The sequence below is a fragment of the Peromyscus eremicus genome, chromosome 8b, assembly GCF_949786415.1.
Source record: "Peromyscus eremicus chromosome 8b, PerEre_H2_v1, whole genome shotgun sequence".
In the NCBI taxonomy this organism is placed as follows: domain Eukaryota; kingdom Metazoa; phylum Chordata; class Mammalia; order Rodentia; family Cricetidae; genus Peromyscus; species Peromyscus eremicus.
In genome coordinates, this window is record NC_081424.1 from 31556638 (window position 1) to 31571941 (window position 15304).

The 15304-nt window shown below is 43.0% G+C and overlaps 1 protein-coding gene across 1 annotated transcript; it reads left to right on the forward strand.

Moving 5' to 3' along the window:
* Positions 1–1927: 1927 nt before the first annotated feature.
* Arg1 (arginase 1) lies at positions 1928–14348 on the forward strand. Its single transcript, XM_059272639.1, has 8 exons — positions 1928–2058; positions 7177–7249; positions 9187–9361; positions 10982–11141; positions 12542–12636; positions 12959–13063; positions 13246–13382; positions 13794–14348. The coding sequence occupies exons 1-8, from the start codon at positions 2002–2004 to the stop codon at positions 13961–13963; spliced, it is 972 nt and encodes a 323-aa protein (XP_059128622.1). The 5' UTR covers positions 1928–2001; the 3' UTR covers positions 13964–14348.
* Positions 14349–15304: the final 956 nt, after the last annotated feature.

Sequence of the window (15304 nt, forward strand, 5' to 3'; positions counted from 1 at the left end):
TTGGAACACAATTGCCTGGGACATACTATAGATTATATTTGACAAAGCGTGAAAGCAAGAGGCCTAAAGAAAGATAAAATTTAAATAAAATAGAAGGAAATATAGAGGTAGACACATGTGATCCAGAGAGCAGGTCAAACTTGAACTCCCAAAGCTTATTGGGTAAAACGATCCAGCTGCCTATTTGTAAATTATTTGAATGACAGCGTACACAGAGCTATCCTGATTCTTGACAGATTAAGAAAAGTGGCCTTTAATCTCAGCACCCTGGAGGAGTGAGTGAGTCCTGTGAGTTCCAGGACAGGCAGAGCTGTCACACAGAGAAACCTTGTCTTGACAAAAAAAAAAAAAAAAAAAGTGATTTGCAATGTCAGCATCATTATCGGCTATATAAAGAACACCACATCTGGGTGTGGTGCTAACACCAGGACTCAAGAGTCTGAGGCAGAAGAACCAAGAGTTCAAGGTAAGCTTGGAGTATACACAGAGATTCTGTCTCAAACAAATCGATTTTAAAAATCTGTAAGTATATATTTAGATTATAGTAGCAAAACATAGTAAACACAGAAAATATATTTGGGAAGGAGGCGTCAAAATGGCTCTGAGAGACTTTGACATCTTGATTTATTCATTCAGTAAGTATAATACATTTATTCAATCAATAAAGTCAGTATTTATCTCATACTGGACTATTCTAAGTATTGAAGGTAAAAGGTGAAGAATCTCTGCCTTGAGGTATTAAAATTCTCTTGGGTGTTTTTGTCTTCATAAAGATAAAAAATACTTCTGCTATGTGGGTTTTCTTTTTAAAATCATAATCATGTAATTTTATAGCTGGTTGTATTTCTTCTGGATTCATACGTTTTAAAATATTTATTTAGCATTGGGGGTGGGTTATGCATGTACTACATCACTGATGTGGAGGTCAGAGGTCAGATGGCAGGAGGTGATTCTCTCCTTCCACCATATGGGAGCTGAGGGTCAAACTCGGGTCACCAGCTGGCTGTCTCATCTGACCTAGATCCGTATTTTTACGCATTGACAAACAACGTCTCAGGGGGACCCACTGACGCTGCTGGTGCTTACGTTAGAAGCCCAGCACCTCGGTGGATCCAGAATGCCCAACGTTGGATTTCTAGTCTTCTGCAACCTCATGAGAACGGCAACCTCCCACAGTGCAGTTTCTTCCTCAGTAAAGCAGCAATAAGAATGATATTCAGCCTCAAGTTGGTTTAAAGATTAATTGAAATACCATTATCTAGAACAGCACTTGGCCGATGGCAAAAACTCAAGTTCGCCGCTTTGCTTCCTCTAGCTTGGTTGTATCATGATTGCAAAAATGAGATTTTTCCCTCAACACTGTATTTCAAAACTGGAACTGCTTTGGGTCATCAGTGAAACAACGAGTGTCTTCCTGTAAACAGCCCCAAAGAAAGAAAGCCACATGCTTTCCCAGACAGTGTAACCTGGTGCACGTGAAATGTGTCTCACAGACTAGCTGTTTTCCCCAGCACTTGAAGCCTTGACTCAGGATGCTCAATGGAAGGGTGATAAGAGACCCCATTACTGTTCTAGGCTCACCTTGCCATTCCTCAGTGGCCTTAAATTCTGGAAAAGGTGAGTGCCCTGCCCTCAGGTTGCACACACAGGCTAGGAACCTAGTACTTCATATGCAGTTATGAAACCACACATAATTGTCAATTGTCTAAGGAAAGATTAATGTCATCCAGCTGGCTTTTTCAAAAGGGTGTGAACTGGAAGGATGAATAATGCTCACTTAACTAGAGACCTGAGAGGCTCGCAGGGAACGGGGTGATTCTACCGATGGGCAGTTTCTGTTGACTCTGTCATTCTTCCACTCAGGGGGCGGAGCAGTTGCTGGATAAACAGACCCAGCCAATTATAAGGGGGAAAGAAAGATGTGCCCTCTGTCTTTTAGAGTTACAGCTGGTGGCAAGCAGCTGGACAGCACCGGTGCAGCAGAAGGAATCCTGGGAGAGCATGAGCTCCAAGCCGAGGCCCATAGAAATTATCGGAGCACCTTTCTCCAAGGGGCAGGTGAGTGTGAGTCTGGCTTTGAGTGACTGGAACTTGTCGGGAAATGTTTTATTTTAACACTGGCCAGGCACTGACATCTGGCTGTCAGTTTCCCAGCACCATCTGGCCTCCTGGTGTGTGCACTTGTCTTCTACTTGTCTTCTCATCACTGTGTGGCATGGCGTACCTGGGGACTTAAACCCACTTCCTCTTTTGGCCCCTGCCGAAGTCTACTTCATTTAAATCTGAGTCATGCCAATGTTTTGAGCAAATTCATCTGGGTGGAGACCACCTGAACCTGCCCTGGAGCTTCCTTCACGATTGCTGTGGCTCTTGATGTTTTCTGAATATGGAGTGAGAGATTGTAAGAGAACACAGTGGTCTGGCTGTGTCGTTCATGCCTAGAAAAATGTAATGGGTTGGTGGCAGCCTTCAGACTTGTTTTAATTTGGATAACTTAAATAGCAGAGCTCTTGCAAGTTGGTGAAGAATTCATGTTATTTTGAGCTTGAATGATCTTATGGCTACTAGTTCATAGGCTAGGGCAACCCTTTACATCTCTCTTTGAGGAGAGAACAAGTACAAAATACTTCAAGTCGCCACCCCCATCAGGACGAATGGCTCCGTAAGTCTCCAGTTGCTTAGACCACCTAAGTGTGAACCACACATGTCAGCAATGCCTAAATGAGCATTGCTCCCCTGTCCCCCACACCCCCTCCCCTCCCTACTTGGATACACTCATTCTGCTAATTGTAATGAGATAACAGAATGCCTTAGACTCCAACATGGTCTGTGTTTAAAAATGAGGGGAGAAAAGGTCCATGTCCAACAAGAGAGTCAGTAGATTTTAACTCCTTTGTTTTTAAATGGGGTCCTCTTGGCTTTTAGAATGTAGACAGCCTGTAGCCTTTTAAATTGTAAAGCTTCAAGGTACACGCTGGCCTTTCTTTTCTTTTCTTTTCTTTCTTTCTTTCTTTTTTTTTTTTTTAACCAATACAAATTGTGAGAGGCCAGAGGTTGGAGGCCCAGATTGTATTTGATGTCAGTAAACAGCACTTCACTGTCCCTGGAAACCCCGCCGAAGAGCTCTCCCAGAACACCAGAACATGGGAGTATTTGTTGACACATGTTCCCTTTAAAGGGCACAACATGGATCCGGGAAAATGGCTCAGGGGTTAAGAGTACTTGCTACTCTTCGGGAAGACCAGAGTTCAGTTCCCAGCACCATATCAGGCAGCTCACGGTTGCCTGTAACTCAGGCTCCAGGGTATCCTATCAATACCCTCTTCTGGCCTCTGTGAGAACTACTGCTTCCCCTCTCCCACCCCACCCCCCACACCCATACACAAATAATGAAGAAACCCTTTAAAAGCTCCATAGTATGCTCATGTGTTCTTTTGTTCTTAAGGATTTTACTTTTCTTTTTAATTGTGCATGTTTTAGTTCATCTCTGTAAGAGCAGCATGCATTCTTAATCACTGGTCATCTCTCCAGTCCCACATCTCCTTTTCGAATGGTTTATAAAATAGACTTGAAAATGACAAAGAAATAAAAGGGAAGGAGGTGGACAAACAGAAGAAGAAAGAAGGAAGGGAGGAAGAAAGGAAGGAAGGGAGGGAGGGAGGGAAGAAGGAAGGAAGGGAGGGAGGGAAGAAGGAAGGAAGGAAGGAAGGAAAACACACCTTGGCCTCTGGGCTTAGGCAGAGAGTTGCCCATCACAGTCAAGGCCCTTCTAGGAGACAACATGTTAAAACACCATCTGCTGCACAGTCCCATCCTCAGTAACTCTCCTCTGTCAGAGATTCTCCTTCATCAGGAGTGTGAGTCTGCAGCTCATTGTCTCGAGATTGTAAGGACAGAGACAGATTTTCCTGTAGTAAGCCATGTATCAGCGGGCGAAGCTGCCAGCACATATGTGCAGCTGGCCTGCCTAGATGCGGCAGAAGTTTGACACACTGGCAAAAAGGAGGTTAGAAGGAAGATGGTTAGAAGTTTGAGCCTGAGAAAGAGCCTCATTATGTGCCTCACCTCATTCCAAGACAGTGAATAAAGAATGAGGTAGGTAGGTACTGTTCTCATCGGATGACTGAGTTAATTAAGGTTTGCAGTGGTTCTCAACCTTCCTAATGATGTGACCTTTTAATGCAGCTCCTCATGTTATGGTGACTCCCAACCACAAAATTATTTCATTGCTACTTCGTAATTTTAGTTTTGCCAGTGTCATGAGTTGTAATGTAAATATCTGAAATGCGACCCCAAAGAGGTCCACCGGTTGACAACTGCTGGCTTAGAGCGATCTGCTAGTTTACTCGTAGTCATGGAACCTTCAGTGTGTGCTTCCAGACAGGATTCTTTGCTTCCAAAGCGTGTGTCCCGGTCTACACTGATGCTGATTTCAAAGGCTCAGCTCTATAGCAAATCTTTGCCTTGTGGCCAGTTAGGGGCTGGGTGAGACACTTTAGACAGTCAGGGTTGCTGACTAAGCAATTTTCAAAGTGGGCAAAGAAGCCAAGCAATGAGCATACAGTAATCATGACAAGTCGTTTTAATCAAATAAATAAAATGGAATGCCAGGAAATGTCGTTGAGAGGCTAGGGATGTGGTTGGCAGAGGGTATGCAAGCTCACAAGACCAAAGCCCTGGGTTAGACCCCCAACGCCACATAAACTGAGTATAGTGATACACCCTTGTAATCCCCAAACCCAGGAAGTAGAGGCATGAGGATCTGAAGTTCAAGATTATCCTTAACTATGTAGTGAGTTTGAGGCTAGCTTGGGCTACACGAGAACAAGTATTAACAAGACAAAACAAACCCTAGTCATTCCTACTGATTCCTACCATTCCTACAGACAGACCCACTGACAATCATAGCAAGTGCAGTGTCCACTGAGAGGTCTCTACAGGGTTTGCTCTGATGCCTGAAAAGGAGAAGGGGAAAGACGGGGAGTCGTATTAAGTTGTAGTTTGGGTACCACCTATATGTCAGATCTCCACTGCAACACACAGAACCCCCCAGATAAAAACATCTAGGTTGAAATCTGACAAGAAGAGCAAAGGACATGAAACTATAAGACAATAGAACCCAAGATGAGTATAGTCAGGAATAATCTGCCAGGGCTGGGAAGATAGCCAACCTTGTTGTATCAGCAGGAGAACTTGAGTTTGTCTTCAAAACAAAACAAAACAAAACAACAAAACACCTGGAAATGATGGTATATATCTATAATCCCAGGGCTGGAGAGGTAGAGAGAGTTGGAACTTCCGCTCACTAGCTAGCCAGTCCAGCCTACTCATGTGTTCTAGGCTAGTGAGAGACAACAACCCCCCTACACACACACACACACACACACACACACACACACACACACACACACACACACAAGGGCATTTATTACAAAGCTGGACAGAGTCTGCCCAATGGAAATTTTTTTTTCTGAGATGGGGTTTCACTATGTAGCATTAGCTAGCACATGGAGCTAACTCTCTCTTTCTGTATGTACACATGCATACACACACATGTATGCATATAAATACACACACACACACACACACACACACACACACACACACACACACACACATAAAACTATGGAGCTAAAACAGGGTGGCCTAGATCACACCTGTCTCATTCTCCCAAGTTGTGAGATTAAAGACATGCACCATTTATACCTGGTGGAATGGCATCTTGAGTTTGTCTTCCAGTCTGCACACACAGAAACATGCATGGTGCATGTGTGCATTCATGTGTGCATATACACACACATGCACGCACATGTACACATAAAGAATACTGCACTATGCAACCCCCAAACGGAGAAGATTTTAAATACTTTTATTACAGAGAAATGATAAATGTTTAAGGTGCTGGATATGTTAACCTGAGTTGATATTACCAGTGTCTACATGGATACAGACCTCATGTTAAACCTTACAAATATATACACATAGTATAACTCAGTTAAGGAATGAGATATAAAGGAGCAGAGCCATGTTAGGAAGAGTACTCAGGGTCCCTGGTGGCCAGCCGTAGAAATTTGACACCAGGATTTGCCTAGCACCTGGGGAAGATCATCTGTCATTTGACCAGAGAGGAAGTATTTGCTTAGTTTAGGGTTACACTTTCAATCCTTAGGATAAACACATGTGACTTTTGACACCCATCTCCGGGCCAAGATCACTTTTTGTGTGTCTTTAAATTAAAAAAAAAAAAAGTATCTTAAAGCATTTGAAACAAAGACCAGAAAGATACAGAAAGGATATATTTCTTTAGACTTTTATCAGCCATGACGCTGGGGAGAAATTCTTCCAAAGAGAAAGATGGTTAGCTCTCTGGATGTTAACTCAGCAAAGTAGGATTTCTCATGTCAGGTTTAAACAGGTCAGAATTTGAAATTCCTATGCTGGCCTTTGTGGTTTCAGGTCTTGGGTGACAATTTTTGGCCTGGTTTCTGCCCCAAGAGTCCTAAATTAACCTCTACTTATCAGTTGGGGTACTTTATTGTTTTTTATTATTGTTATTATAAGTACTGCTGTTATTCATGCAGATACAGGTCTTGTATATTGACTTGCATGTAGGTCTTTTGGGGCCCTACTCTTCCCCTGCTGATGCCTTTGCCCTAGATTTTTCCCCAGGTAGCAAAGTTTCTCCATCACCCTGTTACCTTTCCTGACCATCTACCAGTGTTGCAAGACTGAGCCCAAAGATCACCTGTTGTAGCCAGCACTCACGGCACACCCTGATCCAGACTCAATTAGAAGCATCCTGTTTTTGTATCAGTACTGAAAGAACCACCCGTGTGCTAAAGCTGCGTCTGAATGTCCAGACTTAGTGGTTTTACGTGCTGGCAAGAGGAAAGCATGCTTTGGAATCCCAGGACCAGCTTACGAAGCTAGTTCTGCCACTCATCTGTCTGCTATTTGCCAGGGTGACAACGACTCTGTGGTTCTAGTCTCTTCTTTTTGGTGTAGGTGCAATTCACCCCACGTTATTGTGAAGATTAGATGAGAAAATATAAGATCCACAGGAGCTCAAAACCTGCTGGTTAATGATTCAATTGACGAAATAAGGGGGAAGTTTTTCTTGTGGGCACTGGAGAGTCTCAGTCTTGACGAAGGCACTGTACTTTTTGCATTGTTCAGCCTCGAGGAGGGGTCGAAAAAGGCCCTGCGGCATTGAGGAACGCTGGTCTGGTGGAGAAGCTTAAAGAGACAGGTAATTTTAAAGTTGAAAGATGATCAGGTAATGTCCGCATCACCCTGAAGGATGGACAGGCTTCTAAGAAGGCAGGGTGTATCCGCAGTGGTACTTATATTACTGAATCGAGGTATTTTTTTTTAAATCATTAGAACCATGTCCTACGAAAGAAGCAGGGCCTGGGAAGGATGCCTAGTAGACATTGCTGGTGGAATATTCTCATTTCCTTACTTGGTTTGATCTTTCTGGCCAAACTATTGTACAAAAGAATGTATGATACAAGAAAGATCGTTTGGGTGGATGATAGGGGACTGGGGGGAAACTGAAAATGAAAAACTAAAAGCTGCAAGAAATACCCCTTACTATTGTAAGAGGATCCCTACCTTGTGAGAGCAAAACAAAAGAGTAATAATAACAGAAGCAATAACAGCGCCTAGCGTGCGTGTGTGTGGGCATACATGTGGCAAAGTGCTGGTGAGCGGCAGCGACTGGAACCTGTATGTATTTCCAGTGAAAAAAAGAAAACGGTACAAGCCATCTAGGAAGCAGTTTGACGGTTTTGTCAACATACAAGACCGGAGCTTGAATGAGTAACAGCAGGGTAATATTAAAAAAATGAAACAATAAAGTACTGCAACTGGGTAATGGGTAAAATAAAGTGGTATACCCAGGGAATGAGACGGTATTTGGCTAAAGAAAGGCTCAGACCGCTACACAGACAAGGCCATGGATGGGTCCCAGCAATAGCATGTTACCTGAGAGAGGCTGGACACAAGTGACCACATGACCCCGTTGGGGTAAGGCTCTAGGAAGACAGAAAGAAAAAGAAGGTAATCAGTGACCGTTGGGAGTTGGGGCAGGCACAGCCTGCAGAGGAACGGAAGTGTTAGCATGATGGTGGTTACAGGATTGTAGGTATATCCCATGCTTGATGGCCTATACACTTAGAATGATTGAGTTGTAGTGGATAGGCATCATTTCATAAAGCTGGAAAGGACCGTGAGGATGTGAATGGAGATAGGGCATGAGGGAGTATAGAGGGAGGGAGGGAGGGAGGGAGAGAGGGAGGGAGGGAGAGAGGTCACTCATCGGAGAACAGAAAGCCCAAATAGGTTGCCTTGTCCTTAGTTAACTAGAATAAACTGACCACATATTATATCAGGTGAAATTCCTCGAATCTGTTGCTAAATTTTAGATTTAGATATATACAGAGATGTAATAATACTTCAGCAATGGCTAGTTCAGAACACTGACCAGACTCCACACCACAGTGCACAGGATGCTCTCCGGCTTAGAAACTCACGTCAGGGCTTTTATGACTGAAAGCACAGCCAGGTCCTTAGGAACGTTGGATTCCCTGCCTTTTTTTTTTTTTTTTTTTTTTTCATTTTTCTTTTTTTTTTAATGTGAAAAAGTACAACAACAAAGTCTGCACTTCCTGAACCCTCTGATCTGGGACGTTTGGTGCTAAACACACACAACATTTACATTTTCAGCACACAAGGCAGGTGAGGTAAGGGAAGAAGCTGGCTGGGGGGTTTCAGTGGGTGACAGCGTGGGTAGGACACCAGGATCCTTGAAGCAGGGTCAGAAACTTAGAAAATGCTACTGTATATCACTACTATATGTTAACTACTTCTGACATATTTTATCTGGGACATGTTTAAAAGCTAAACGTGTTTAGCACAGAAAGCTAAACATCATTTAACACACATGTATACACACACATGCATGTGGGGAGTAGGGGGTGGGGGCTGGAGCACAGAACAAGATGATGTTCCCTGCTGGATCAAGACCACAAAGGGATCATTGTCGTTTTCCCAGCATCCGGTCCCCATGGATTGATTCAGGGAACAGGGAGGCCCTGGTACATGACAGCCATCGCAGTGAGACGGTGGCTGGAGGGCTGGCTTGTCATCTGTTTCTATTCAGTAACATCAGACTTTTAATTGCAGAGTATGATGTCAAAGACTATGGGGACCTGGCCTTTGGTGATGTCCCTAACGACAGCCCCTTTCAAATTGTGAAGAACCCAAGATCTGTGGGAAAAGCCAACGAGCAGCTGGCTGGTGTGGTGGCAGAGGCCCAGAAGAATGGAAGAGTCAGTGTGGTGTTGGGTGGAGACCACAGGTCTTGTGAACTGGCTTTATTCCTGGGGGTTGGGCACAGGTCTCATAAGGGGACCCAAGACAAGGGAAAATACAGACAAGAAAGCACTGGAGGAGAGTTCATATTTTTTGCCTTTAGGGACATTGTATAGGTTCTTTTATTACGGAAATAGACCAGGCTCTATTTGAAGTCTTAAAATCGCTTTATCCGTTACAACAGGAAATACGTCAACTGTGGATTTCAGCACAGCCTTAAAGTTTATAGTGATTGGCCACTGAGGAAAGTCATGGTTTATTCGACTTGATTATTGATGACATGCACAATTCATTTAGGTGGACAATGGAGACATACATGCTTTCCATTATAAAAGTACTATAAAAGTTTTGAAAGGACACATATGAATTCATGATCAGTTTAACAATTATTTTTGTGTCACTTCTCATGTTCTGTTCTAAATCAACAGTCTAAATTTCCTGATGTTTCTACTAAGTATGCACAAAAGTATGGTTTTTGCTTCCTGAGTAATTTTTCATCTTGGAATGACACCACTCTGACTGTGAGTGTACACACACACACACACACACACACACACACACACACACACACATATACCATATAGTCAGATACGTAGTTTTACATTTTCACTAAAACAAAGATCAGTTTTGTGCCTAGAGCCAGTTTGCCGTTTTCACTCAGGGATCACGTCCTGGGGAGGCCTGATGCGTTGAAGAGTGAGAACATTCCCGCTGCTCTTGAAGCAAGAGCTGCTCCTTTGGTGCCCCTAGTTCCTCGCTGGCCCCTGCGAGCAGGGCTCCTACGGCAAAGCTGCACTTTAGACGGGGCTTGCTTCTCTTTCTTTTCTAAGTGGGAACATTGGAAGTGGAAATGTTAAGGGTGCAGATGGCCCAAAGGCATGAGACTTAAAAGTAACAGGAGGCATCAAGCCAAATGGACTTGAAGGCATGAAATAAGCAATCCCTGGACATGAAGGCATGAAATTTTCCACTTTGAGACTATGGATGTTCATGAGTCTGAGTGGTATTTACATGTTTACAGGTGTGATGACACAGGCATCCTATGTCTGCCCTAGTGTTAATACCTCTGCGCAAGGTATCACTTAGCTCTCCCATTCCAGCCTCATGTGGAGCCAGGAGGATTCTGGGATGGGCTTTTATGTCTCGGGACCTGATGAGAATGGGGCCTTGTATGGAGAGAGTAGTCAGCTAAAGTAAAGGAGCTGAGGACTGGCTGGACAGACAGACACTGGCTGTAGGGGACGGAGGAACTCTCTAGTGATTCTGCCTTATTATGAAAGTGCTGACTTTTGAGAAAAAAATTGAAAGATTGCTATAACTGGACACAGAGAATCAAGTACTTAACAAGAGAGTCCAGAAAAGGAGCCAGTTCAATCCTGAGAACTAAAGAGTGTCCATATCTTTCTTAGTGATGTTACCAAGGTAACTAGCCGGTGACAGCTACCCCTCCTCTGTTACAGTGGTTTAACCAGCACCCTTATGGTCTATGCAGAAGCTAAATAGACTTAAAGAATATTCCAATAGGCACAGTATAAGAGCTAACAATATGATGTATGTGATGACATTGTAAACTTGATGTTCACACAAACTTTCCCCCTCCCCCAAGTATGGCAGTTGGAAGCATCTCTGGCCATGCCAGGGTCCACCCTGACCTATGTGTCATTTGGGTGGATGCTCACACCGATATCAACACTCCGCTGACAACCAGCTCTGGGAATTTGCATGGACAACCTGTGTCCTTCCTCCTGAAGGAACTAAAGGGAAAGGTAAGAGGCTCCTGAGCTGATATGAAAGAACTCTGTAGTAGTTGGGGAGGCAGAAGCAAACAGGAGAGTCCTCCTGCCTTTTATTCTTGGTCTTCTCTGTAGTAAATAAGCAAAAGGTGAGTTGATAAAGGTAGTAAGTCCCTTACTGGACACTTTGCAGACTGATTCCATCTGGAGCTGCCCTCGGTATCCATGAGGGATTGGCCCCATGACCTCATAAGATAATGAAACTATGGGTGATCAAATCTCACAAACAATACGACACAGTATTTAAACATACAACCTATGTGTGTCCTCCCACACACTTTAGATCAGCTCCAGATCACTTATAATGCCAAACACAATATAAATGTTATGAAAAGAGTTCCAATTGTACTGTCTAGGGGGAAAGCTCGTATATGTTCAAACCAGTAGAGGCTTAACTATATCTTCAATCCGTGGCTGGTGGAAACATGGTGGAGAGGGTTGACTGCTTTCTCTTTGGATTCTTTCTTTTCTTTGGGGGGATGGGTGAGGCCGAGTTTCTCTGTGTAACAATCTTGGCTGTCCCAGAACTTGCTTGTAGACCAGGCTGGCCTTGATCTCAGAGATCGACCTGCCTCTGCCTCCCCAGTGCTGGGATTAAAGGTGTGTGCCACCACACTTGGCCCCTTTGGATTCTTAAATTACCCTTTTGAGTAGACCAAAACTTTCTAAACAGGTCTGTAGAGATTCAGAGGGTAAACAACTTGCCCAGAGTCATGCCAAGTTATTGTGAGGTAAGGAAAAGCAGGTCTCCTGGCTCCTACCTCTTCTAACTACGTCACAGGTTCTTCCTTTTACCAAGTAACCCCTCCATATCAGAGCCTAGACAAAAGAGCACCGTTGCCATGCAGATTACAATAATTTTTTTTTTCAATAGAGTCTTGCTAGGTGGTTAAGGCTGGCCTGGAACTTTCTGCCTGCCTTCTGAGTGCTAAGACAGGAGTGTGCCACCATAGCTTCCAATGGCTTCAGATCTTGAGAAGCACTTATCCGAACAAGAGGAAGAATCCCTCCCATTCCTGAGAAACTTCTTTAAAATTCTGGATTAAGTCCTTTTGAGAAAGGGAAGTAAAGAGGGAAGCCACTGAAGTCATGGAGGCACACATTTCTCAGTATTAAGAGTTCTGGGGAAGAATCTGATCATTGCAGTAATGGGGCACAGGGCATGAAACTACCAACAAGAGCCCAGGATAGGGTTAGGCTACAGGGCAAAGCTGTTGAGGTCAAAGCCATCAAGAGTATACAAGGCAGATATCCTTCCTAATCTCACACTGTTTTAAAAATCACTCCTAAATTTATACTGTTAGATCTACATAATCAAGTGTGCTCAACATTAAATGCAGATCAGTTCTAAATGGAAACACTGTTGTTTTTAGTTCCCTGACGTACCAGGATTCTCATGGGTGACTCCCTGTATATCTGCCAAGGATATCGTGTACATCGGCTTGCGAGATGTAGACCCCGGGGAACAGTAAGTTTATTCCATGTTCTTTTATATGTTAGGTGTGCTTTACTGGTCAATCTGTAAGAGAAGGTTATTTTAAATTGTCACTATGTATACATGTATGTGTATACACAACTATATAAGAACATGCATTCATATTCTCTTATACACATAGGTTTTATTCAGGCAATTTATAATGATTTACTCTTAAAACACAACTATGTGCATTTCTAACACCGTTCACAGGGCTTATTTTATGTAACTTATTATAGTAATCTTTCCACCAAAGGCAACATAAGAAAAATCAGCCTTATTAACTGTAAATTAACTTAAATCTGTTCTTTTATAGCTATATTATAAAAACTCTGGGAATTAAGTATTTCTCAATGACTGAAGTGGATAAACTGGGAATTGGCAAGGTGATGGAAGAGACATTCAGCTATCTTCTGGGAAGGTATGATGCTTTTGTGTGCATGTGTGTAACCAAGGTTTCCTACCGACATTCTTAACAAAGGTTGTTTAGGTAAAACCATGGGATTTCCATAGGTTATTTTTATAAAGAAGGATAAGCCCTATATTTGATTACTGCTTGCTAAACCACCACTTTAATGGAAGGCCTTTCTTATCTCTTAAAAGAAAGAAAAGGCCCATTCACCTGAGTTTTGATGTTGATGGACTGGACCCGGCGTTCACACCGTCTACTGGCACACCTGTCGTGGGAGGCCTATCCTATAGAGAAGGTATCTACATCACAGAAGAAATTTACAAGACAGGTAGGTAAAAAAGGCAATAAAGAAACAGCTCTACACTTGGCTAGTGTGTAAGTGGGCCTCTCTGATTTGTTTTTTCTTTTTTGTTCTTTGAGACAAGGTTTCTCTGTGTAGTTTTGGTGCCTGTCCTAGATCTCGCACTGTAGACCAGGCTGGCCCTGAACTCAGAGATCCGCCTGGCTGCCTCCCGAGTGCTGGGATTAAAGGCGTGTGCCACCGCTACCCAGCCCTCTCTAATTTAAAAGCAAGCCTGTTGGTTTTCCCAGAGCACCCATCATGAGATGTAATACACAATGTTTTCTGTTGGTTATCACCTCTGCTCCACTAGATAAATTTTGGAATCAGTTGTCACAGACTTTAAAATGTCGGTTACTTTTATCAACGATATCCATACCATTTTTTTTTTTGGTGTAGGACTCCTCTCAGGACTAGATATCATGGAAGTCAACCCAACTCTGGGGAAGTCACCAGAAGACGTGACTCGTACAGTGAACACGGCAGTAGCATTGACCTTGTCTTGCTTTGGGACTGCTCGGGAGGGTAATCATAAACCAGGGATTGACTACCTTAACCCACCTAAGTAAATGTGGGCACATCACATGAAAATCAGCTGATCCAGGATAGCAAATAGAATAAACCTAAGCAACAGTTCTCCTAAGAGTTCATTCTTTCGGGACTTTTTCTCCCAGTGAGTATTCCACCACTTCCTTTATGGTATGAAACTCAGGATGTGGAAATTCGAACAACAATGAAATTAGGACATATGTATTCCTAATTTTAGCATAAGTTATCTTTAAAAAGCAGTATAAATTGATTTCCAATTAAAAATGCTCCATCATTTAAAATGCACATCCCTGTAAGTGCCAACTCACTAGTATGATAGAGACAAAGGTGTCCAAAGGGAGGGAGCTGTGTCCACATTGTTCAAAAGATGTGATTTTTTTTTGTAATAAACTCATTATAAAATTCTGTTGTCTGCATCTTTTCATATACGTGCACCATATACTTATCATGTGTGTACCATACCACATATGTACTTAACACACAGACACACACCCTTCTTAGAATCACTGTAAAGATTCCTACAAGGCATAGAAACAATCATCCCTAAAACAATGTAAAAATTTTGAAGCCATTAAAAGTTGGTTCGTCTTACCTGTAAAATGGATAATCACAGGCTTAGACAATCTCTAAGTTCACTGATAGTAGATGACCATTTCTTTTTCTAAGCAAACATAACATTGATATTTTAAGCATGACTGTTGTGCAGGTATCCATAAAGAAGGGATTCACAAACATCTACGCAGGAACCAGAGAAACCAGTGGTTCCTGCATACTAATACATCTTAGGAGTCCACCTAACGTCCCCTAGGCTTTGGGAAGCCCAGCCTCCCATCACTGCCGCGGCAGCAAGTTGATTAGCTAAAACTCTTAAGCATTCTAAAAACTCACCTCGGCGCTGAAATAAGCTGAGGGAAGAGGAAAGACGAATGAAAATAGAGTGTAACTGTCAGAACAAGTGCTGCCGTGTGCACGTGCCCTCACCTAAACTTACGTGGCAAGCGCAGGGAAGGCTGTGACGAAGTTGGCTCCACAAGGGGATTTTATTGTTTTAGCAGCTGCACGTAAGTAAGGCTTGACCATCTCATTTTTCATATGGACTCCTAGAGTTTAAGCCTAATTACTGCCTCTCTAGCCTCTGAAGTAAATTTTATTGAATTAATTTTAAATAATTATGATGTACCTTTAAAGTACTGTGTACGATAGAGTAACCACATGTAGCCACTTACGTTAAAGCTGAAGAAAAATGCACAATTCGGCTCCCGGTGTTGAATGCTTGCTAGCCACACGCAGCTATAAACTACTGAAGCACACAGCAGAGGCAGTGTTTTTATCACTGCGGTCATGCTGGGCAGAGTCACAGT